Source organism: Anabas testudineus, chromosome 18 (assembly GCF_900324465.2).
Source record: "Anabas testudineus chromosome 18, fAnaTes1.2, whole genome shotgun sequence".
Lineage (NCBI taxonomy): Eukaryota > Metazoa > Chordata > Actinopteri > Anabantiformes > Anabantidae > Anabas > Anabas testudineus.
In genome coordinates this window covers 13463625-13487228 of record NC_046627.1, presented here as the reverse complement: position 1 = coordinate 13487228, position 23604 = coordinate 13463625, and the positions used below count along the sequence as shown (strand labels likewise).

At 39.7% G+C, this 23604-nt stretch overlaps 2 protein-coding genes across 4 annotated transcripts; one reads left to right on the top strand and one right to left on the bottom strand.

Moving 5' to 3' along the window:
- The first annotated feature begins 704 nt into the window (after positions 1 to 704).
- On the top strand, positions 705 to 21614 carry LOC113151493 (SH3 domain-containing protein 19-like). Of its 3 annotated transcripts, none has more exons than XM_026344403.1 (17): positions 705 to 1200; positions 7276 to 7312; positions 9488 to 9528; positions 10155 to 10296; positions 10657 to 10792; positions 10960 to 11131; positions 11219 to 12481; positions 14510 to 14581; positions 15279 to 15534; positions 15634 to 15898; positions 15972 to 16178; positions 16308 to 16366; positions 16445 to 16695; positions 17281 to 17312; positions 17527 to 17701; positions 18697 to 18791; positions 19018 to 21614. In XM_026344403.1, exons 1-17 carry the CDS (start codon positions 1116 to 1118, stop codon positions 19123 to 19125), a joined length of 3396 nt encoding a protein of 1131 aa, XP_026200188.1. In that variant the 5' UTR covers positions 705 to 1115; the 3' UTR covers positions 19126 to 21614. The 3 variants fall into 3 exon arrangements, with proteins under 3 accessions (XP_026200188.1, XP_026200187.1, XP_026200189.1); XM_026344402.1 differs by having other exon boundaries at positions 16445 to 16707; XM_026344404.1 differs by lacking the exon at positions 18697 to 18791 and having other exon boundaries at positions 16445 to 16707.
- LOC113151496 (tripartite motif-containing protein 16-like) lies at positions 21028 to 23604 on the bottom strand. The gene has a single exon (XM_026344407.1). The coding sequence runs from the start codon at positions 23408 to 23410 to the stop codon at positions 21674 to 21676; it is 1737 nt and encodes a 578-aa protein (XP_026200192.1). The 5' UTR covers positions 23411 to 23604; the 3' UTR covers positions 21028 to 21673.

The window sequence follows — 23604 nt, the reverse complement described above, 5'->3', positions numbered from 1 at the left end:
ATATCTTATAGTTTTGCAGTAGTAAGTCAAAAGTAGATTTTATATTTTTTATCTAATCATTTTGACTTTTTATCTTGTAATTTCAAATTAATAAGTCTGGTTTTGATTTTTATCTTGTAGTTATGACTTTTTTATCTAATCATTTTGACTTTTTATCTTGTAATTTAAAATTATTAAGTCTGGTTTTGATTTTTATCTTGTAGTTATGACTTTTTTATCTAATCATTTTGACTTTTTATCTTGTAATTTCAAATTAATAAGTCTGGTTTTGATTTTTATCTTGTAGTTATGACTTTTTTATCTAATCATTTTGACTTTTTATCTTGTAATTTCAAATTAATAAGTCTGGTTTGGATTTTTTAATCTTGTAATTTTGACTTTTTTTAATCTCATCATTTTGACCTAAGTAAACTTTTTTTTTTTTTATTATTATTATTCATCTAATGGTGGTATCTTCCTGTGGTTGGTAATAGTCACTCATTCAGGTTCCTCTACTGATAAAACAACCACCTGTCACCTTGTTACTGTGCTACAGGTGTCTCCAGAGGACCGTGTCTTCCTTGTCTCTGTCCTCTGGCTCCGGCTCTGTCTTTGACTCGTTTCTCCGCCACTGTTTAGTTCAGTAAGTGACACAGCCTCGTCAGCTGTTAATTGTTTTGTCCTCCATGTTTCTTCATCTTTGCGTTTTTTTTAAGGGGGGGGTGACGTCACGGGCCGGTCTGTCTGCACCGTGATCTCGCGACCAGTGGGAAACAGGGAAGCTGGAGAAACTCTCCAGCCGAACTTCAGCAGAGCGACACTAAACTTTTAATATAACCGGACATTTAAAGATGTTTGACGCCTCAGACGCCGATGGACGAAGAGCAGAAGTGTCCAACTATCCGTGGTAAACGATTCGGGATACAAAGTTGACGGTGTTTGGGTGAAGTTGCCCCGTGTTGTTGCGGTGGATGTTAGCGACGAGACAACAGGAGCAGGAACAATGTTGCTGCAGGTTTTTCTGTTGTGACCCAGCTCCGACTTGTCCGAGCAGACGAGAGGAGATAAAGAGAGGAGAAACTTAAAGAAGAGAGTAAAGAGAGGTAAAAAAAAAAAAAGGAGGAGGAGGAGGAGGAATGGCCGAGGCTCGGTCTGAAGAAGAGGAGGAAAACATGATGAGGGACAGTCGGGAACAAGTGGTCCGACGACAGCCAAACAGAGGTAACTCACCAACGTTAGCGTCCAAATAAGGACGTATTTAAACGAATTACACATAATATAAATAGTATTTATTAACATCTGTGAAGAAAATAAGCTGTCACAAGTGTATTGGCAAGATTACAGTGGAAATATGACCCTAAACTGAAACTACAGTTGACTAGATAAGATCAACACAATTAGTCATTCAGTAGTCTGCTGTGAGGGTTTATTGTTATTGTGCAATTTGAGTTTTTGTCGCATGTTTCTGCTGGTTTATTATATTAAAGCTAATGTTGGGATCTATAACACCCCAGGTTTTTCTTCCAGTTATGTGGTATTTGTAGTGTCCCTGTAAAATGTCTCACAGGACTGCTACAGCTATTCAGCAGTACAGTATGTTGTACAGGTACTTAATGGTTTAACATGTTAAAACAATACTGAAGCTGGGAATAGTGTCAGGTCTTCACTGAGGGACCAGCCTAGTCTAAGATGATCAATTAATCATATGTAGGATTACATTTCACTTAGTGTTGAAATGTGGAGGAAAGTTTTGTTAAGCACTTTCACGTTTAGAGCTGGAAGAAATAATCGTTTAATCCACCGACAGGAAAGCTACAGGCTCAAACAGGAATTACGATGAACAGTATAACTGACCAAACATTTCAACAACAACAAAAAAAATCTTGTTATAACTTCCGAAAGACCGAGGTGACTTTTTCAAATTATTTTGTCAACAAGACAAAAACAAACAAGATATTCAGTTTATGGACATCACTCAGCAGAAACTAAACCCACATGATTTGTAGCTTTTTTTGTTTTGAATTTTATTACTGAAACGATAATTTCAGTAATTTATTTGCCAAATGCCATTTAATCTATCTCAGAAGTGAATATTACAGTTTTTTTTGTTTGTTTACTTTAATCCTATAAACCAGAAATTGCTGGGTTTGGGAAGAAGCAGTAACGGTGATAGGGCATTTTCATTTCTTTCATTTTTTTCTCTGACATTTTTCAAGCCAAATTAGTCATCTGTTGTCAATGACTCAAGAATATCTGACACATGAGTTCATGATTGAAGACAAACATGATTGAAAGATACAAGAGGGAGTTTTCAAGATTAACTACTTCCTTTATCCACACAAACACACACCGACATCTCCCCAAAATAACTGATAAGCGATACTACGTGTAGGCAGTGCACACTTTAAGAGCGTGCATGCAGCCTCCTCCAACTCACAGCCATAAATTCTTATACGTCAGCATGTGAACGTATCAGCATTTGGGTCGAAGATCACTCATGCAAGCATAAATACACACACAGAAGCATTCCTAGTTGACTGTAATGGTGCAGGCCTGTGCCAGGTTTTAGAGACATTAGTTTAATGTACAAGTCTCCCTCTTTGTTTGTCGCTCTCCGCCTCATTCGGGAAGCACAAGTTATAATTTAACATTTTTATATTGCAGTGTTTAACTGTGAGTAAGACAAGTGTGTAACTGCACAAAAAACCCTCTGGCTATTTCCAAAGTATTACCAAGACAAGTCTGAACACCTTTGAGGTGATACCAAGTCACAATACCAACAGAGGACTTGTTTAACTGAAAAGTCTTGATCAACACAAAAGGAATCTGTTGATATGTTTAATATTTGAGACGGGCACAGTGCACAGCAGTGGCTTGTCTTGATAACCTTTGCTTTTAGTCGGGGTTGGACAGTGTGTTGATTATAAATTGTGAGAGAATAGAGATGTGTCAGCTGTTTATATTAGGCCTTTACAAACAGTGCTACTAATTAATGAGAAGGACTGTTTTATAGTGTTTAATGGTAATGATAATACATTTAGCACTCAGTGTAGCAGGAGCATTAAATCAGACAAAAGAGGAGTGTCAAAGGTGAGTTTTGAGGGAGCTTTTTGAACATAAATATATAGTCCCAGTGTTTGGAAATATGTCAAGAATGAACGTAGAGGCCCTATATTTTTGTGAGTTTTTGAACGTTATTTGAAGTTTTACAGACTGTATAGACCTGTGTGTGAATGCATTTCTTTATATATACTTGTTTACCCAGTTGCAATCATATACTACAGCAAAAAAGTCAAATCTGCACAACTGAGAACCTGAAACCACCAAATATTTGTATGATTAGCAAGAAATATGTTATTAGTTTTATGTAGGTTCTGAAAGCGAGGCAGAAACTATGATACAAATATCAATAAACTTGTGTCATATCACTGCCCCCCTATTGAACATATGGCTGCACTTAATGATTATTTTTGTTTGTCGATTAATTGATTTTAAATGATTTGATGTTGATTTTTATTATTACCTATCAATAATAACCATAAGTGTTGTCAGAAAAGTGATCACATTTATCCCTTATTTAAGCACATAATCTATGAAAGAACAATTCTAAAGTTGGACCCTGTAAAGTCTCCTTTTGTCGACGTAGAGCACAACATAAATGAGACTCAACAGCAATTAGTTTCATAGGCATATAAGCGCATAAACCAGCTGCTTACAACTTGCAAATGTGCTATAAAGAACCTTTATAACTTTTTTGAGTTCTTGCCTGAAATATAACATATAACACCACTACTCTAAGGTGGCGATACCAACAAAAAATCAAACAAAATTACTGTAATAAATAGTTAAACTGCCATTCTGTCGTTCGGCAGTCGGAGAGCTCCAGATTGTTTTGTTACGATATGCTTGTGCTGCTGTGGTAACATTAGGCCTTCAGTTTTAGAAAGAGCTGTTTTATTTCTTTTCTCTTTCCCATTCCACATTTTTGGATAATGCTCAAAGACGGAAAGGCCAGATGTTGGCTTTACCAGAAACACCAGAAATAGCCTGAACAGTTGGAATAAGATGGAATATGTTTCTTTGGACTGGAATGAATAAATTTTAAAGTATAAGGGCTATACCCTCTGCTTGGAGCCAGCCAAAGGCTGCAAAACTGATAGGATGCTGCTTCATATTGCAAAATGACCCAAAACATAAAGCAATGGCTACCCAATAGTTTCTCAGGGCAAAGACATGGGATACACTTGACTGGCCAAGTCACCCACCTGATCTCAACTCATTAGAGTAGCTTTCCACTTACTGAAGACTGAATATAGGAAGATGCACAAACTTGGCCTGATAAAGGGGGAGGAAACTCAGCATCTGGTCATGTCCATGGGTTCTAGACTTCAGGCAGTCATTGACTGCAGAATAGCTGTAATTCCTAAATGGTTGTTGCCACGCTTTATTAGACCCCTTGAATTAAAGCTGAACATTTGACTGTGCTCATATCTTTAGTGTTTAATTTAAAATTCAATGTGGTGTTGTACAGATGCCAAATGCCACAAATGTAGTATTGTTCCAGCATTTATGAATTTGACTATTACCGCAAGATGATAAACAAATAAATAATACACAATTTTTCAACTAATATATTAAAGTCTACTTAAAAGCTTTTAGGTGTCATGGTGGTCTAGTGGCAAAGATGCATACAATATAGAGAAATTCCAACATGTACGTCGAGATTTTGACAGGAAACCTTTGCTTTCTGTCTGTATTGAGCCATTTAGTAAATGCAATTTACAGAAGATCTGTTATATTCCAATCACAAAATAAATGGAAATCATGACATCAGAAGATGTGTGCTGAAATGCTTTATTCCGTCATTACAGTTTAGCTGTGATTTTGTATTTTGTTCATCACTTCTTTATTTGTAGGTTGAAGTAAGTAGTAGTCCACAAAAAGCAGACCTGACTATAAAGGTTAGACCTTCATTAGAAAACAGAATTTCTCCTGTTTGTTAATTTTACTCTTCTGAGTAAAAATGGCAATACTAATGTAGTTTCCAAATTGTTCACAACGTGCAGATGAGGAATAGGAAGTTAAGGTCCAACAGGTGGTATCAGGTGACAGAAACACCACACAAACAAAAAGTAAAACTTCTAGACTTTGAATGATTTTCTCAAAGGGAGACCAGTAAATAAGCTGGCCTCCCCACTCCCACAGTGCCCACTGCCAAAACACATTCAAACTCTCTCGTGACTGAAACCACCCACATATTCTGCTCTACAACAACAACAACAACAACAAGATGGTAGTGATCTTGGTTCATAAGTTAATCCTCATACAACTAGCAAAGAGTCTTCAATATGGTAACACAGAGCAAATGTGCTGCTCACAGTCTGTCAAGTCAGCTGTCGATGTTGATGTTGTAAGTCAAGCATGTGATTGTTATGAGCTAAAGTCATAAAGTTTGCATCAAATGTGTTTCAAATCTGTCTTGGTGATCCTTTTTCAACTTGCAAAATATTTCGCAACATGGAAGAAATTTTATTGGAACAAATATTTGGGTGCAACCCAGGCTGGTGATGCAAACAGCACATAACTGAAACCATAGTATGTTTGTGTGCAGCTTCTGTTCTCTCAGTGGAGTTAAAAACAATCTGTGATTCATTTTTCTGGCGTCTTAAACACAGTTTGTTTTTAGCCTTTCTTTAGCTTTGGGAAGTGCAGCTTAAAATGCCTCTTTGTTATAATTTTCTGCATTAGAAATGTAAATGAACATGAACAAACAAGACATATCAACATTCTGGAGTTTTAGTTTGTATCTTAAAATGCCTCAGATGAAAGCAGTGATTCTGCAGTTTCACCAAATCCAGCTTTGGTGGAAGAAGCATCATGATTTGGGGCTGCTTTGCTGTCATAGGATCTGGATAACTTGCCATCATGTAAATAATTCACAAGTTTTTAAGGTATCCCGTAGGATCAGGATGTGTTTATTGATATTTCTGTGTTTGGTGAAGATCAAATCACATTTCATAATCAATTTATGCAGAAAACCAGGAAATTTAAAATCGCACTTTAAGGATGTCTAGTCTTCTGTCTTCATGGTTGGCTTTGTAGCCGCTCACCACCTGTAACCTCTCAACACCCTGTGCCAAGCAAGAATTTGCTGCGTTGTGACTCTGCAAGTTTAAACACAGCTACAGCACAAAGCTCAGTCAGCCTGCTGCCGGACGCACATCTGGAAGTGGTAAAACTCCTGATGACTAAAGCAGAATCCCCCAGCAGCCAATCACAACCTTGCTTCCTGTAGGTGCTCTGCCAATCAGCAGGCTGTCCAGAAAAGTTGGGCGGTCCAGTTAGACTTTTGGAGAAGAGGAGATTAAAGAAGAAGAGGACAAAACGGAGACAAGAGAAAATGTTTTTTGGAAGAGCAACAAAGACATGAAAAAGAAAGAAGTGCTGGAAGAATATTTTCTAAAAACATCAACATTTAGTCTCTGAATGGCTCAGGGAGTCAAGATGACCTGGTTTGGGGTGTAAAGAGAAGGACAGGAAAGAAGGTAGGAAATAGGAATAAGCAGATACACAAAAAAGGTCCAGCTCTATCTCAAAGAGGGAGAATTCACCTTTTCTTTGTTTGGCATGAAAAGGTGATGCTTTGTTCTTTCTTTGGTCACAATTTCTGTTTCTGTTTATTTTTTGTTTCTGTGTTGTGCTTAAGTTAATTTCACCTCCTGTGCAGTAAAAGACTGTTTTTTTTATTTAGACACACTATTTACTTGCTAATGGTGCTAAATACTTTGATGTAGAAGCTGCATGTTGGGTTTCTCCTTAAAAGGTTCGATACATTTCATATCACATCACACATCACATTTCGATACAAACAGTGTTTCAGTTTGCTGAAAACATTTGACTTCAGGTAAAAACAATAATTTGACCCAGTGCTTATTCAGCAGGGTGGAGAATTAAAATCCACGATAACTGGTGCCACAGTGACTCCTGAACTTTGCTGATGAAACACTTTTTCCATAACTTAGTTTGGGCTTTATCGAGATGTTTAACATTGTCCCCGTTTAACAAAATATACAGTGAGTCTTGAAAAGCTTTGTCTAAAATAAAAAAGTTTAAAGTTAGAGTAGCTTTTTAAGTTTGAAGTCAAGAATATGTAAGTGTGCAATGCCAATTTATAAAACATGTCCGTTTTTAGTACTTTGTGCTAAAGACGCACTTGGGTCAGTGCTCCTACATGTGGTTTAGTTTGATATACAAGCTGGTTAATAACAGTCTTCATCTGTCTCTCTCTTTCTGCAGGTCGTACTGACAGGCGTAAGCCAGAGCAACGTCACAGGTAAGAGATTCTTTGCCGTTCTTTGTCTGACCTGGCTGTTTAGCTAAGATGAGTCACCTTTCACCAGGAAGTTTGCATTTAATGTGATTCACATGTGAAGAGAGAGTTTTAACCACGACCGTGTGTTTGATGTTCAATCCATGATGGATTTCTTTGATCTGAGCTTCTTGAAACAAATTTAGCTCTAGGATTTTTAAGTCTGTGGGTCTGATGTTATTTAAATATCACAAAGCAAAGATTACCTCCACAAACATTCAGTAAACATTTGAACAAAGTCGCGCACATGCTACTTTGTGGTCAAGTATTGTCTTTAATGTCCTTGCAGACTTACAAGGATTATTTTTCCCCCTTTGGTCTTTGGGTCTGACACAGTCCTGAAAGTATTTTGGCTGTTGGCCTGTTGGTATGGCAACCAGCCCGAGAAGTCACAGGGTTTAAAGAGTGTGTATGTGTTTTGAGGGAAACGGAGCCTCAGTTTAAACTTATTTTAGTTAAAAGCTGTAACTAGAGAAAGAAAATGCAATGCACAAATACATATTTATTAGCAGAGGTACCTGTGTATGCAACACAAGGGGTTTTAGGTGTTAATGTTCATTTTGAGTGTTGGAGGATGATGACTTGTCCTGCAGTGCTCGACCACCAGTTGCACACACCCCAGAATGATGTAATGGGGCAAGAAGAGAAGTATTTGCCAAACACAGAAAAACTACATCAGCAAAGAGGAACATTGTTCACAAAGTCGAAGCTCAGATGCATCCTCAGCCTCAATAACCATTAAATGCAGGAAACACTTGACGGCACAAACAAAACTAAATGTTGCGAAAGGGGTTTTGTGTTGTTTTCAGTTAAAGGAAAAATGGAAACAGGCGAATATTTTCCATTACTCTATAAAGAAAAACAGTGAGTTTAATTTAGTGTCAGGGGTGAGTCATGTGTGTTTGTGTCTCTCTTCGTGATAAGCAGCTATGTGGCAGAAAAGAGAGCAAGAGGCTCAGTCAGAGACATGAGAACAGACAGAAAGACGATTTAAAAGACAGTGAGAGAAAGACGTCTGATCCCTGTTGTCTGGGTGAGTCCGGCTGTGTTGATTTCTAACCTGCCTAGCAACAACTTATTTTCAATTTAAAAAGGAGGGGGTTTGGCTCAGTTTCAGGTTTCCCTGTGATCCTGCAGGATGAAAACAAAGCACTGAGAAACTTTTAACCTCTTGAGCCCTAAAGTCCCCCAATTGAGGGACCCTGGGCGAGTTTTTAAAGCTTTTAATTTGTGCTGTGTGCCATCTTTATTTACTCTTCACCAGTAACCCATAGCTTGATCTTTAGACATCACCAAACATATTCAAATAGATGTTGTGGTTGCAGAGATATAGTCATTTAATTATGTCTTCATTTAAGCCCTTGAGCGGTGGTCACTATAGTGGCATGTAAGGTTTACACCTCGTCAGACCACATTCACTACAACTGGCTCAGAACTGAGGGCTTCAGGACACAAAAGTCCTGTTTGTGTATTAGGTACATGTAATAAAAGAAGTCAGCAACCTGGTTGTTGATATCTGCAGTTTCCTCTGGCAAAGGGAAAAACACTGTGTGAGTGAGTGTGTTTTTATTGGCAGTGGAGGAGTTTGCTATCACTCTTGATGCATTTAGGTTTTCTTAGTGTTTCAGAGCAAAAGTTGGTTGACATTTGAAGCCAGTTGGAGAGTTCAGGAAGATTTAACGAAGCTGATGTTTGTAAGTTTGTAAAGGAGTCTCGTGTCTAGCATTGGTCTGGAGTGCTGCAGATTGGAAAAGCATCTACACAAGTCGTGTGTCGTTATCTTCATCGTATGCATCTTGACAAATGAACATGAACAATACATTTACACACTACAGTCAAGATTGGCGAGAGACAAAGGCACATGTACAGTTTGAGAGCAGAGCTGCTCATATAAATAACAGTGATGTGATACGTACTGAACCAAACTGTGTTTTGAGATTAAAATAACCAGATTTATAATTTACTTAAATTGACAACTCGTCATTCTTATGACGCTAAACATGAAATCAGGGGACAACTGAGCTGTGATTGTCACTGGAAAACAGAGAGGGACAGATTTACAGATGGAAAGAGCGCTGGAGTCACACGAGGTGAAATAATGTGACTCATGGTTTCCTTTTTTTATTTATTTTTCTGTAGCCAGGGACCTCTCTCCTCGATCAGAGCAGTCATCAAAAGAAGTGAGTATTCATCCTAGACCTCCTTTAAATTATTGTTTTGTGTGTACTTTGTCTGTTGACAAACCATCGATCTGCACAGGTAAGGTCAAAAATCACGGATGGATTTATTAATCTGGTTTACATTTGGAAATTCTATTTCCAAATTCTATTTAAAGGACATTTAACAAGTAAAAGCACAGTTTAATAATCTAGTGTAGTCAGTGAAGGTGGATATATTCATCAGATCTTATGTTGACTATTAAATATAAATATAAGGGGCGGCAGTAGCTCAGCGGGTAGAGCAGTCGCCTACAAACCCCAGGGTGAGTGGTTCGATTCCCGGTTCCTCCTGGCTACTTGCTGAGGTGTCCTTGGACAAGACACCGAAACCCCGTAGTGTAGCGCTGACATACCGTCTAGCAGCTGTCCACCCACAATTTCCCCAAGGGGATCAATAAAGTATTCATTATTATTATCATTATTATTATTATTATATACAGTAGGAACAACACAAAAAATGGGAAGCTAGTTCATCTGTGGCTTAGAAATACTTGACACACATCACATCAGGCTTGTCTTCCTCATGTCTTAATTCTTCTAATTTGCTGTACCTGTTTATATTTAACACTGTGTTTTCTGTGTTTCAGCCACCAACAGGCCAACGTCTGTGTCTGAGACATCCAGAGATCGAGTGCGAGACAGGGACAGAGACAGGGACAGAGACAGGGACAGAGACAGGGACAGAGACAGGGAGAGAGACAGGGACAGAGAACGAGACAGAGACAGAAGGTAAGACTGGTGGATTGGCAGTTGTTGTGCATGTGTTATCTTTTTCTCTCTTCAGTCTCTTAACAAGCTTTATTTTTTTATCGGTTTTTCAGTTTTGCTTTAGAGCTCTGACTGTAAAATCAATTTGTGTTCAGCATTTTTTCTTTCTATTTCTTTTATAAGTGTATAAACTAAACGTTACTGTAAAATAACATTAAACTTTTACTTGTAAACATCTTCACTAATGTTAAGACATTTAATCATTGTTTTGGTTGGTTTGGATCTTAGTTAAACAGTACTTAGTGTTATCTTTTATCCTTAGGTACATAAGTATGTTGATTTGTCTCTTTATGACTTCCTGTTCTTGTGGCCTGTTGCTAGACGACCGGAGATCACCATCCTGTCAGCGGAGCCGCTGGCTGCCACGTCCTGGTTTCCTGGAGCTTCTGCAGGATTCCCACCTCCCCCTCCTCCTGCTGCACAGATCTGGGGACCTACAATTCCTCCCGATATACAGGTAAACTGTCTGTTAATATTAATATGGATTAGGTTATTAGTTTAAATAGTTTTGTATTTAGTTGTCTATTGTGGTCTGGTGTTTGCTGACAAAGACCCAGTTTAGGTTGAAACTAGTGAGAGTTTTTCTTCTTTTAATGTTTGATGTATCATATTTCTCATCCTCAGCCTCCTCCTTCCTATGAAGAGGTGATCAAGGAGAAGACACAGGAGCAGGTTCTCCTTCCCTCTTCTTCCACGTGCTCCTCCTCCTCATCATCATTATCACTTTTAGTACCTACAATAACCATCGCCACCCAAACCGACCCAGGGTCTGACCCAGGTCCCCCAGACTCTCAGGGTGAGAGAAAGCTCATTTAAAAATGGTTGTGTAGAAGTGTACTGCTGTTTTTGAAAATAACTCTAAACAAATATAATTTTTGTGCAGTGGGAAGACCGCTGAGACCACCACGGCCACCTCTGCCCTGCCCTCCCAAACCATCTCATGCTGAGGACACCACCAGCCAATCAACCCCCACCAATAACAGTGACACTGTGGTACCAGACGCACTCCCTGAGACGGTCACACACACTTCTACACACACACAGTGCTGTGACCTCCTCAGTGAACTTTGTTCACCTTTGACCTCAACCACTTGCGCTCAGACGGACCAACCAGCTCCGGTTGATGCCTCAGCTCTGCCTCCAACTTCATCTCATGTTGTGTTGGAGCGGCCAAGGCCACGCCCTCGTTCCAAATTCGGTATCCAGCGAATCAGCAACGACGTCAAAGTTCAGACTTTGGTGAAACTACGCGAGGACGGTTTGGCGACACTAGCTGCTCGCGCCCAAAGTGACACGACAAACCAGCAAGTGAGTCAGGGGAAGTACCTGCAAGAGCTGCTCGAGGCCTTCAGTTCAGACGACTGGGGCTTCCCTGAGCAGCATAGTGACGGCAGTGAGGGCAGCCAATCAGGGAGTGAGGAAGAGGGAGAAGAGGAGGACATGGCGACTCTGAAAGCGAGAATTCAAGCCTTCGAACAGCAGCAGCAGCAGCAGGTGGCTGATGGGAGCAGTGATAAAGATTTGACTGTCACAAAGAAACCTGAACCCCGCCCACGCCCTCGTCTTCAACCAACCAAATCTGCCCCCCCCACCATCGCCCCAAAACCCAAGAACTTACCACAAGCCCCCAAACCATCTAGTAAGACATTCTCGGACGACAGAGGCTTGACAGCAGACTCTGGTGTTACTGAGGCATTAAAAACATCTGAGACCCCGTCCAAAGATGTAGACACAACACCTCAAACCGCTGCTGAAACTTCACCTTCTGCTGCCACAAAGTCTGATCCTGCTTTAGTATCCCAACCCTGCAAAACCACTGAGAAGCCCTTGGTAGCACCAAAACCCCAATGTCCCACAGAAACCGTTCCATCTACTACGTCGGCTCCTGTCCCGGCCCCCAGGCCTCCCCCACCCAAACTCAACCCCTCTATCAGCGACACTCCCTCCCCAGCCAACCCTAAACCTCCACCCAGACCCACAGTCGCCCCCAGGGCCAGCATGGGATCACCACACCAGGATAAGAGCACTGCAGCTGGGAATACCACCCCTACGCTGCCCCCGAGACCCTCAGCGGAGGTCAGCAGTGGAAAACCGAGTGAGAGTCAGGCTGGAAGTGAGGAGACGCAGGACAGTGCAAACCACAGCGGTCAGTATAACGGTCACATGCTGCTCAGTGAGATGTTGTTTAAGGCCGGAGATATACTTGGTTTTTAGTCCAGGGAGATAACTAAAGTAGAAATAACTAAACTGTTGCATTCCTTGTGAACAAGGTAGTTAAACGCAGTTGGCAAACAACATTTGTTTATTCAGACCTGCACAGCAGAAGCCAAATTCACTTCAACTTGGAAGAGATTACTCAAGTTTTCCATCATTCTCCCCTCTTTTCTTCTTCCACTGCCAAACATGGGTTTTTCCCGTGGAAGGAAAATACTGTTATACTTCAAACTAAGCAGGTTTTGTTATTGCATGTAAAAACTTGGGCTGATGATGTAAGTAGAGTGACTCAGGGTTAATGAGCAGGTGGATGTTTTTTAAGTCTTTACACAGCTGTTGGCAGATCTGCTGACTCTTACCAGGATTTATATCAGAGACTTGATTTTATAGGACCGTTTAACTGTGCATTTAAATAATGTACAATAGTGCATTTAAATAAATTAATATATATTATACAATTAATAGTAAAGGTATTTGAATTTAGCATATATGTCCCAGAAACCACTGCTTATTGATTCTCAAATGTGTATTTTAGCTTGTTTCTAATGTTTTATGACAAAAGACTTAGTATCTTTGGCTTTTTTTAGTTTTAAAAAAATATGAAATATTTTTATGAAATATGCAAAATGTAGTTTTCAGTCAAAAGTAGATTATTGCTGCTTAACTTTCTTTATAAACGCAAAGAAACCCTTTGTTTTAAAGATTGGTCTTTATTTTAAAAATTTTCATGTATCAAATCAAATCAGGAAATCTTGAATCAAAGATTTTACATAATGTGGAGCGCAGCGCCCGTATCCAGCCCTCTTCGCACTGAGAGGGAACATCCTGTGACGTTTGAGAACAGTTCAGGATGTTTTTGTTTACTACCAGCTTGTTATGCTGCTTTCAAAACAACAGTTGTATTGACAAGATCAACTAAAACAGAAAATCTCTGTTCTTTCCTAAAACACTTTAGGTAGAGTGTATTTCATTCAGCTGGTGAACTCCTACTCTTCTGTGTGTGCACGTGTGCAGAAGTTCAAGTTGTTTCACAAATATTTGCACAGGGTTTGAAGCATGCTCCATTCTGCTTACACTGCTTATCATCATGCTAACCTGAATGAGGAGTTGTGTAGCTTCCACTGATAAACTTTCAGTTTAGTTAAGTATTGTTGACTGATCTTCAGTTGCAGTTGTGATTGTGTGGATTGTCTTGTTAGTTAAAATTCAGCTTTCACCACAGATTGTTATGTATTTAGTGTTTAGCAACTCCAAATTAAGTAGTAGGAAAATGCCTTCTGATGTAATACAGACACTTAATTGACTTCTGATTTTACATGAGTGTGAAGTGTGATAACATGTCAGCAACAAGTCAAAATTAAAAGCTAAATTTGCTGCTAATTTTTATGAGATTTAGTGAATAAATAAATAAATTGTCATCTCCTCAGATGTCACTGTGCAGCACTGTGGGTATAGATACAGTATTTGGTCAGAAATTTAGTAACGGAATAAAGTGTGAGTGTTTGAACACATACAAAATAACAGTGCTGGCATTTAAACTGTAACTGTGACGTCAGTGTTTATAATTCCTCCATACTGACTGCTGAACAGAGTTTCATTGTAAACTGAGACTAAAGGAGCAAATTGTCTCAGCTCAGATAAGGAAAAAAGAAGATCCTGGAGGATGTGACTCTTGCTCCTGTCGTTTTTTCTGACACAGCAATCCTCTATTTTTCCACAATTAGTACGTTCAATATCTGAAATTCATGATATGTTTTCTGTTTGTCACAGGAAAGAGGGGCTAAAACCAGAGAATATTGTGAAGGAAAATGTTAATGCTCACAACACTACTGAAATGCTAAATAGACAACCTCAAAACCTAAATATGATGCTTCACCAAAGCCTTCTGGGTAATATAATCTAGTTTTCTTTTGTATAGGACAGACTCTTTTAAATTATTTATATATTCTTTGTATTTCAGTGAAAGTAGGAAGTGTTCGCCCGGTCATTCTGAACAAACCAGCAGTGATCTCCTCACCACGCAGAGTCAGCGGTAAGAGACTGTGTATTTGTGTTTTTGTCCACTAAGCTGAATGTAGCTGCAGACACAATTCTTCTCTTGTTATGTAGCAGAAATATGCAAACATGTGGAGAGAATTTGTGTGTGTGTTTGTTTCTATGTGCACATGCATAAGATAAAGAGAGATGGGGGTTTCATTATGCAATTCAGACATTGAGAAAGAAAAATGCTGTGATTGTGTGTACAAAGAAAAAAATGAATGTCGCTGTTGTTCTGCTGTGTATTTGATTCGTTGTTTGTGCTGCTACTACATGTGTGTTTTTGGCCGAGCCACATGTTTGGTCAGCTTGACTAATTATTACCATGATAACCATCCAGGCTATAGTGGCGGCTGTGCAAACTTGCAGCTAATTCAGAGTCTCTTTGGTTTTTGTGTGGTTTATATATTTCATGGCCTCTAACCATAAGAGAAAACTGTTTAGTGTCTGTTCGGTTGTGTGATAAATGAAACGGCAGCTACAGAAAATCTGCTATAAAATAGTTCTTTTTATTTTTAGAAGTACACAAAATATAAAAGAATAAAAAAAGATCTTGTTTGGCTCCGTTTTAACATGTTTTCTGTTTTTATGCTTTTCTTCATCTCTACTTTTAAACGTTAGGTATTAAAGTGTTTGTGTGACTGAATGAAATAATTTATGAATGTGTATGAATAATGCAATCTGACCTCCAGCTCCAAATCTGACCCCCAAACCCACTGGAGTATCACCAACGCCTACTGATCCAAACTCAGTCCCAGCCAAACCTGCAGCTGCTGCCCCAGTCACAGCCACCACACCTGCAGGACCAGCCCCTGCTCCAGTCCCAGGCCTCAAACCCCCAACCCCAGCTCCTGCTCCTGCTCCAGCTTTGAGGAAAGGTCCTGTGATTCAGACCAAAGTTGAAGCTACCAGCACTGCAAACTCAACAGACCCCCCTCTGCCTCCACGGTAAGAAAGATGTTTGCTGTTAGAAGCGTTTTGCATTAAAATGCTGTATTTATATTAAACAAATTTCTAAAAATAAATATATCTCTTTCTTTTCTCCAGGCCTTCTAGTGCGAAGTTTCTCCCACTTCGTCCTCCACCAATTAAATCCATTCCTGGACGACCACCGCCTCCAGCAATTAACTCAACTTCAAACCAGGTTCCTCCTCCTTCCAAAACCAGTCCTGCTCCCTCCACTTCTCCATCCAGCCAGTCTTCACAAACCAGTTCACCTCCTTCTCTAACATCCAGTCAAAGGGCACCTAAGAAAGGGCCACCTCTGCCCCCACGCCCTAAACCTGGACACCCACTTTACAGCAGCTACATGGTATGGAAACAAATATATGTACAGTTGACATGCAAGCATGTTCTAGGTTTGATTTTCTAATTTAATGTTTTAGAAACAGGAAGTCCTGATCGTTCTGGATGACCCAAGCCCGGCTCCAACAGAGAATCTTTCGGGTGAAGTAAAGAGTCAAACGACTGTCACCCCAGTCATCAATGAATCACTGTGTCTCCTGGACTTGGACTCCCAAACAGAGCCTGTCCCCAGTCAGGACAGCCAATCCAAACCTGCCTTGGAGGGTCTCAGCCTGTCAGACTCCCAGGTATTGAAAGCTTTATAATGCAAATAGTGTAATATTGCTTCTCATGGATCAATAAAGTTCATCAGAATTCCTCAGTTCTTCATGTGTTTGTAAGTTTTGGAAAACTGATGTTTTCCTTTTATTGTTTAGTCCATCCTGCCTGTTCACCCTACTGAGCAGAAGGAACAGCCGGACCCTCCTCCTGTCAGGTGAGACGCGCAGACACAACACTCTAAGTTACATTTTCAGAAGACCAGATGTATTTATCACGACGTCTGTTGGTGCAGTGGTCCTCGCTGCATCGCCTTGTTTGACTACGAGGGAGAGGAAGAAGACGAGCTCACCTTCTCCCAGGGTGATGTCATCGCGCTCGTCGAGCTCATTGGTGAAGAGTGGGGGCGGGGTCAGATCCACGGACGAATTGGAATATTCCCCCTGAATTTCGCCAAGGTGGTGGAGCCGCTGCCACAGCCCGTGTCGTCACCAGAGGAAACATCTAAAAGTACATCGACCAGTACAGCACTGACAGGAAGTGCTGGTGAGCTGTGTGGTAATTATTCTACTAATATTAACCTTTTGACCTTCATATTTGATTATTAAAATTCAGTATAAGGTGAGGTCACATCAGAAAGTGTCATCCGTGAACTTCTTTTGGTGTCGAGCTAATGGCTAACAAGCTAGCCTGATGTAAGCCGTGTTAATCAATCACAATATCATGAACCACATTAGCACTTTTCTCATTACTGTTCAATCCTTTTTATTCTTTTTTCCTCATGATTACACATCATTTGTTGAAAAAAGCTCTATTGCATCAGCGTAAAGAAATGTTTTCACCATGAAATTTCTGAAAGGAAACTGTTTGAATAATTGTTACATCAACTACATCTGGAAGAATAGCAATTAGTGAAAAGGTGCAGTTTTTAAATAGGTATATATGGAAAAACATCTTAATAAATTAGATATGTTTTCCTTCCTGTATAGAATTTTTAATACATGCTTTTATGTCTTTCCTACCTACACTCTTCAGATTATGCTGAAATAATCATATATATCTTCAAGCTACTATTCTGTCTTTGTCATCTATATTATTACTATTAATATACAGTTATTTTTCCCTCAACAGCACAAAAAACATTCGAGGAGCCAGAATCTGAGGTGAGTGTGTGTCTGTGCAGGTTTACTGTTAAACACAGACATCAGACCTCAGTGTTGCTGTTACAAATCTCCTGAAAACATTTTAAAATAGAGAATAAAAATAAAATGGAAATATTCTAGGTTTGGTATTTAAAAACTAAATTAATAATCTGTATTATTAGTCTGGTAATTGTGATAAATCCATTAACTGATCTCGATCTGTGTGTGTTTTTAGGCAGAGGAATGGGCTGTGGCTCTGTTTGACTTCCCTGGTCAGAATGCAGAGGATCTGTCGTTCCACAAGGGGGCGCTGATCCATGTGCTCGAGCACATCGACACAGAGTGGAGGAGAGGAAGACTGGAGGGGAGAGAGGGGCTTTACCCTGCTGCCTTCACACAGCCCTGCCAGGGTACAGCACACAACAACAACTGTTCAAAATGTCAGAGGAAAACACAAAGTAGAAAGAGTTATTAAATAAAATCACACAAAATAAAAACACAAATAGGAGGAAGTAGTAATTACTGAAGTGAGTCATAAAAGATATAGATTAGATCAGGTGCTGCATTTATTAAACAGCCAGTGGCTAAATGTACTGTATGTAACTGTGAGTTAAAAGGCATTGCTAACAATAAGGGGAATTTTAAGAGTTAATTATTAAACATTTTAGGGCTACAATTAGCTCCTGCGTCTGATCGGTGATAGAGGTGATAAAGGAGTCTAAAGTCCTAAGACCTGACCACTATCTCCTCCACCTTGGGTCAAACAGTAGGTTTTCTTAGTCCTCCTGACTGTCTCAAGCGGGTGGGGTTTACCTGTGAGGAGACTAGAGTATTGTCAGACAGTTCATCCAATCACAGGACAGGAATCTGTTGAGGTTTCTGTTTGACAGCTCATGTGATGATGTCTTGAACCTAGCTGTTAGTTATTATGTTCATAAATATTATGAATAGTTGTGTGCTTACAGTAAATGTTATTATTGTTTCCAGTTGTCATTCATCTGTGCTGGTTTAGCAGACTTTATATTTACTGATTTTTGACAGTTTTAAGTTAATAATTTGGTTTTGTTCTACTGTGTTCAGCTGTCTTTTTTTTTTTTTTATGGTTTCGTACTCACTTTCATGATAAGATTTAATTTGGACATAAAGATTAGCAGCTGCTTTAGCAGAAGCTTTGAAAGACACAGATTTTTTTGTTAATAAACAAGAAACACGCCCTTTAGGGAACGTATATATGCTTTAGTGTGTGTGTGTGTGTGTGTGTGTGTGTGTGTGTGTGTGTGTGTGTGTGTGTGTGTGTGTGTGTGTGTGTGTGTGTGTGTGTGTGTGTGTGTGTGTGTGTGTGTGTGTGTGTGTGTGTGTGTGGCTGCCGAGGTCTATAACCACAGCTTCCTCTCCCCGTTTCCAGTTCAGCCAGTTCCAGGCCAGCAGCCACTGGTTAGGGGAGTGGCAAAAGCTCTGTTTGACTTCACAGCAGAGAGTGAGGATGAGCTCACGCTAAAGGTGTGCGGGACATTCAATCATGACTGGATCATGAGACACCTTTAGTTTTTGATTTTTGGCACATAGAAGATTTGTGTGAAATTAAAGTATTTATTTAAATCAATAAAATAAATAAATCAATAAAATACAAATCAATTATTTCAGGTTTTTCTGTCCAATCTGTGATTTAAGATTGTTTTTAACATTCAACTAAAACAGTCTCTCTCTGTTTGTTTTCCCGCTGCAGGTTGGTGACATTATAACACAGGTGGAGTCTCTGGATGAGCAGTGGATTTTGGGAGTTTTGGGTGGGAAGCGTGGAATTGTACCTAAAAACTACATTTCACTCCTCTGACGAGGAAATCCTGAGACGAGCCGATAGGGAAAATGACAAAATAACTTTCTAAAGTTTGTCTTGAGCTTGATCTCTATCAACCAGACAGCAGGTTTTCCTACGGGCTGTCTGTTGTTTTTAAAACCTGACTGTGCACCCACGCCTAAATTGGAGATACAGCACCTCTGTTGTTTGATGGGATTGACTGGCGACTGCGGTTGTCATGGCAACTGAGACTGCGGCTTATTCACTGTGACAACATGTGGCGACTAAAACAGGGATGGACCTGCGATGCCTTTATGAGTAAAACTTAAATTACTTTGATTTTTGGGTCAATATCCTGACGTGTAGTGACTCCCTGAAGATGTAAAGACTTCAACCTTTTTCTCTTTGAATCTCTCTTTGCAAACTTCTTATGAAACATGTCAGTGTTTTTAAAATGAGGCTGAAATGCAGCATTTGAACTGGAAAACCCGAGGTTAAGAGATGAGGACAAATACATTTGAGCTAATACAGTTAGAACTACATTTATGTTTCACCAGAATACCCCTGAATAAGATTATTCCCATCCTGAGCCAGAGGAGATTAGAAAACGGAATAATGTGGAGCTTTAAGGTGGATGACTGCTGGGTCAGACGTCTTAGTAGTTACTGTGTCTGTAGGGAGAGTTCGAATGTTCGATGTTCGAAGTCCATCCACACGTGATTTGTGAAGCTGTTTTCCTAAACACTAAATGTTTATAACTTGTCGCACTCAATGACCTGACGCATAAGAAATGCTACTTTTTGAGACAGAAAAATATAGGACGTTGTCCCTTTTGTCAAAATGAACAGTCAAAGTGTTTTTTTTGTTATACTGTCACTATTTATAAGGTGTTGTAATTTTGTGTTGCACGTTTTTGCTGAGAAACTTACTTTCCATTGCTTTCCATAAGCCTCTAAGCTTAAACCAGATGATTTTTTTACATAAAGAATATTACAGCTGGTTTTCATCCGTTACCTTAAATGATTACACACCACTGCGGACCATTTCCTAAAGCCTTTTCTAACAGTGTAACATGTTTTATTCACTCAACAGTTTCAGCTACAATGTGCTGTTCGATGGGTTATGGATACTTGTACCTAAAGTTCAACACTTACAGTAAGCAGCTAAATCTTCGACAACGTGAAAGTAACATTTTGTTAATGCAATAAATGAAAGATACGGTATCTTCACAAAATACCAGTCACTGCTGCAACAACAGTTTAGTTTAGTGATGACTAGAGGTTGAGACACAGGAACTAAAAACAGTTTTACTCCTGCACTGACTCAAAGTGTGAGGCGGTTTAGGACCGTGTTCATACTAAACCATAAATAGGAAGTGTGTTCACTAGTTAACACTAATTACTGGAACAGTTCGTCGTGTCAGTGCCAATTTTCAGATACAGAACTGTGGCTTTATTTTTATTTTTTTATTTTTTTTTTGCGTGTTGCTTCACCTTTCGTCCACATTTCCGTTTTAAAACACTACATCTCAAAATCAGCATCTCATGTTTCCATTAAATATAAAACGTGAAGGATTTAGCTTAGTGATGTTAGAAAGTTAGCCATGATTTATTGTTGTTTAAGTGACACCTGATGGTCCAGCATTTTGCTGAAGGTTGCACACTCCTTCATGTCATTTCCCATTCCTGTGTCTTAGTTTAAATGTGCTCAAATTAAAACTCTCTGAGGTTTTTCTGGCGCCAGATTACTGTGAATACACAGGATGATGGTACATAGTGTTGATCAATGACAATTACTTGACCACTTTTTAAATATTGCATTTTGAGATCATTTGAATCGTGATGGTAACAGTTTTGCAAAAGGTACAAGAGTCTGTTAATTGTCAGTGGTTAAACATCAGAGATCTATGTTCACCACAAAAGCTTTTGTTATTTTACAGTTTTTGTTTTTTTTTTCTTTTTTACACGTCTAGGGTTTGAAGTCCTTAACTTAGAATTGGATGTGAAAATGTCCACAAGGGTTTCCTGCTGTCCTGTCATACAAAAAATAAAACAGATGTCCCAGTTGTTATGTTGCAGTCATGAAAGGGCTTTGTGGAAATAATGTACTGTTTGTTTGTAAAAATTAACAATTGGAGCACAGAAAATTCAGATTTTAATTATCACTGTTCCACTGAAGTTCACCAATTATGGGCTTAAGTGCAATTGTGAAGAAGTTTGTTAAAGTTTCATTGACAAAAATCTTTCAGCAACCTTATGTCTTTTTTTTCTGCACTTTAAAGTATCAAGGTTGAAATTATGACCAAGCAGGAGGAAGTTCTCTGTTTGTGATAAGTGTATGACTTTAAGGCATCACCTGGACGAATCTGGTAGCAGCTTGTCAGAGGAAACTGTACGTTTGTGTACGCAGAGTTCTATAGATGCACAAGGAAAGAGAATAAAAAATGGCTTTGCAAGAGATATTTTATGTATAACCACACATTCCAACTTTTTAATACAAATAAAATTTTAATACATTTCAATAAACACATTTACATTTGTTTTTACTTCTTCTTTCCTTTTGCACTAATAATGGTTCAGTTTCTTTAGTAGTGAACTGTTGAACTGTTGAGCTCACAAAACTCAGCAGTGTCTCCTTTACAGCCAAGCCAAAGTCCAGCATAGAGTGGCTGAGTGAATGTGGTCTGGACTCTGTGAAGGAGAGTCATGGATTCAGAGACGCTGTAGAAAGACAGGATACCTGCACTGTGGTCTAGGTACACCCCTATTCTAGATGACAGAGGACTGTAGATAGCATGTGAGATTTTGTTATGTCTGAATATATAATGACTACTGCTACTACAATGTAACACCCAAGACTGCTCGTTGTATCCAAAAGCATGGGCATTAAATTCCCCTGATCTAGCAATACTCTTGTAAGTGACAGCTACTGCAACACACCTGCTCATTTCCACCTCCCAGTAACAGCGTCCAGTCAGTCCCTCTTTACTTAAGACCTGAGTTATGTGAATAAATCTATCTGGATGTTGAGGATAAGGCTGAATTTGAGCACAAAATGTTATTTTTCTGTTTCCTTCTGATAAAACCATGAATCCATTTGGAGTATTTGGATCCAGTGTTATTTGACGTGAATACAGTAAGAAGTCATCTCTGTCCTTTGGCTCTGCTTGTAGCTTTTTCTCACTGAGAATAGCCAACATTTTATCTCTGGTCACTGTCACAGCTGCTGTCACATCCTTAAAGTCCAGCGGGCGATTTATTTTCGTGTTGGAAATGCATGGAGATTTACTAACGCCGGACACTGAGGGGTAGCTGCGTAAAAACAACGTGTGATCTTCTGTGTGTGAGAGCTTCTTCAGCTCGATGTATTTCTTCTTCAGCTCAGTGGTCTCCTGCTCTATCTTCTGCTGAAGCTCTTTGACTCGACTGACTTCAGTTTTCTGCCGGGATCTGATCTGCTGCCTCACATCTGAGAGTCTTTTTTCAATGGCATGGATCAACTCTTGAAAAAGTTCCTCAGTGTCCTTTACTGCTTTATCAGCAGAGTGTTTGACAGCATTCATTTCCTCTTGAAGTACCTTAAGATATTTCTCTCTGTCCTGGATTCTCTGCTGGATTTTTTGCAGACTGTCTCTGAGCTCCTTCTGCTTCTCATTCCTTTCTGTTGCAGCGGAAACTGTGTCGTGGCCTTTATGCTCGTCCATGGAGCAGAGATAACAGATACACTCTTGATCAGTGCGGCAGAAAATCTTTATCACCTCATTGTGACGGGAGCAGATGCTCTCCTGAAGCTTAACAGTGGCTTCAACAAGTTTATGTTTTTGAAAAGCAGGAGATTCATAGTGAGGCTGGAGGTGTTGCTCACAGTAAGAAGCCAAACAGACCAGACAGGACTTGAGGGCTTTCATCTTCCTTCCAGTGCAGACGTCGCAGGCCACATCTCCAGGTCCGGCATAGCAGTGATCAGCTGGAGGATCTTGAAGTCCCATCGTCTTCCGTTCCTCCACTAACTCTGCTAACATGGTGTTTTTCACCAGTACAGGCTTTGGTATGAACTTCTTTCTGCACTGAGGACAGCTGTTAAGGGTTTTCTGATCGTCCTCATCCCAGAAAGTTGTAATGCAGCTCATGCAGTAGTTGTGTCCACAGGGAATAGTCACCGGATCCTTCAGGAAATCCAGACAGATCGAACAACAGAATTTCACACTGTCTTTCTGATTTCCATTCTGCGCCATTTTATCTCTCAACAACATTTGTGTTTCACTTGCTCGCAGCAAGTAAAATGCAGTCACACAGGAAACCAAACCGGTCCTGTCACACATGGAGGCAGGTCTGCAATGACGTTGCTTGTGCCTATTGGACTTTGCACTTCACTTACATTAATCTCAGTTTGCAGGCGCATGAAAAGAAGTGAAACCAGGAAATGTACTGTAAGAGTTGGGGGGGTTGTCTTTCTTCAGCTTGTGGCAGTAAAACCCAGTTCAATCACTGTTCATGTCAGAGGATCCATTCTGCT

Coding starts and splice junctions, on each gene's coding strand:
- LOC113151496 (XM_026344407.1), bottom strand. CDS start 23,410: ATGTGTGACAGGACCGGTTTGGTTTCCTGTGTGACTGCATTTTACTTG.
- LOC113151493 (XM_026344402.1), top strand. CDS start 1,116: ATGGCCGAGGCTCGGTCTGAAGAAGAGGAGGAAAACATGATGAGGGAC. Junction 10,297..10,656: donor GAACGAGACAGAGACAGAAG/GTAAGACTGGTG, acceptor GCCTGTTGCTAG/ACGACCGGAGATCACCATCC. Junction 15,899..15,971: donor CACTTTACAGCAGCTACATG/GTATGGAAACAA, acceptor TTAATGTTTTAG/AAACAGGAAGTCCTGATCGT.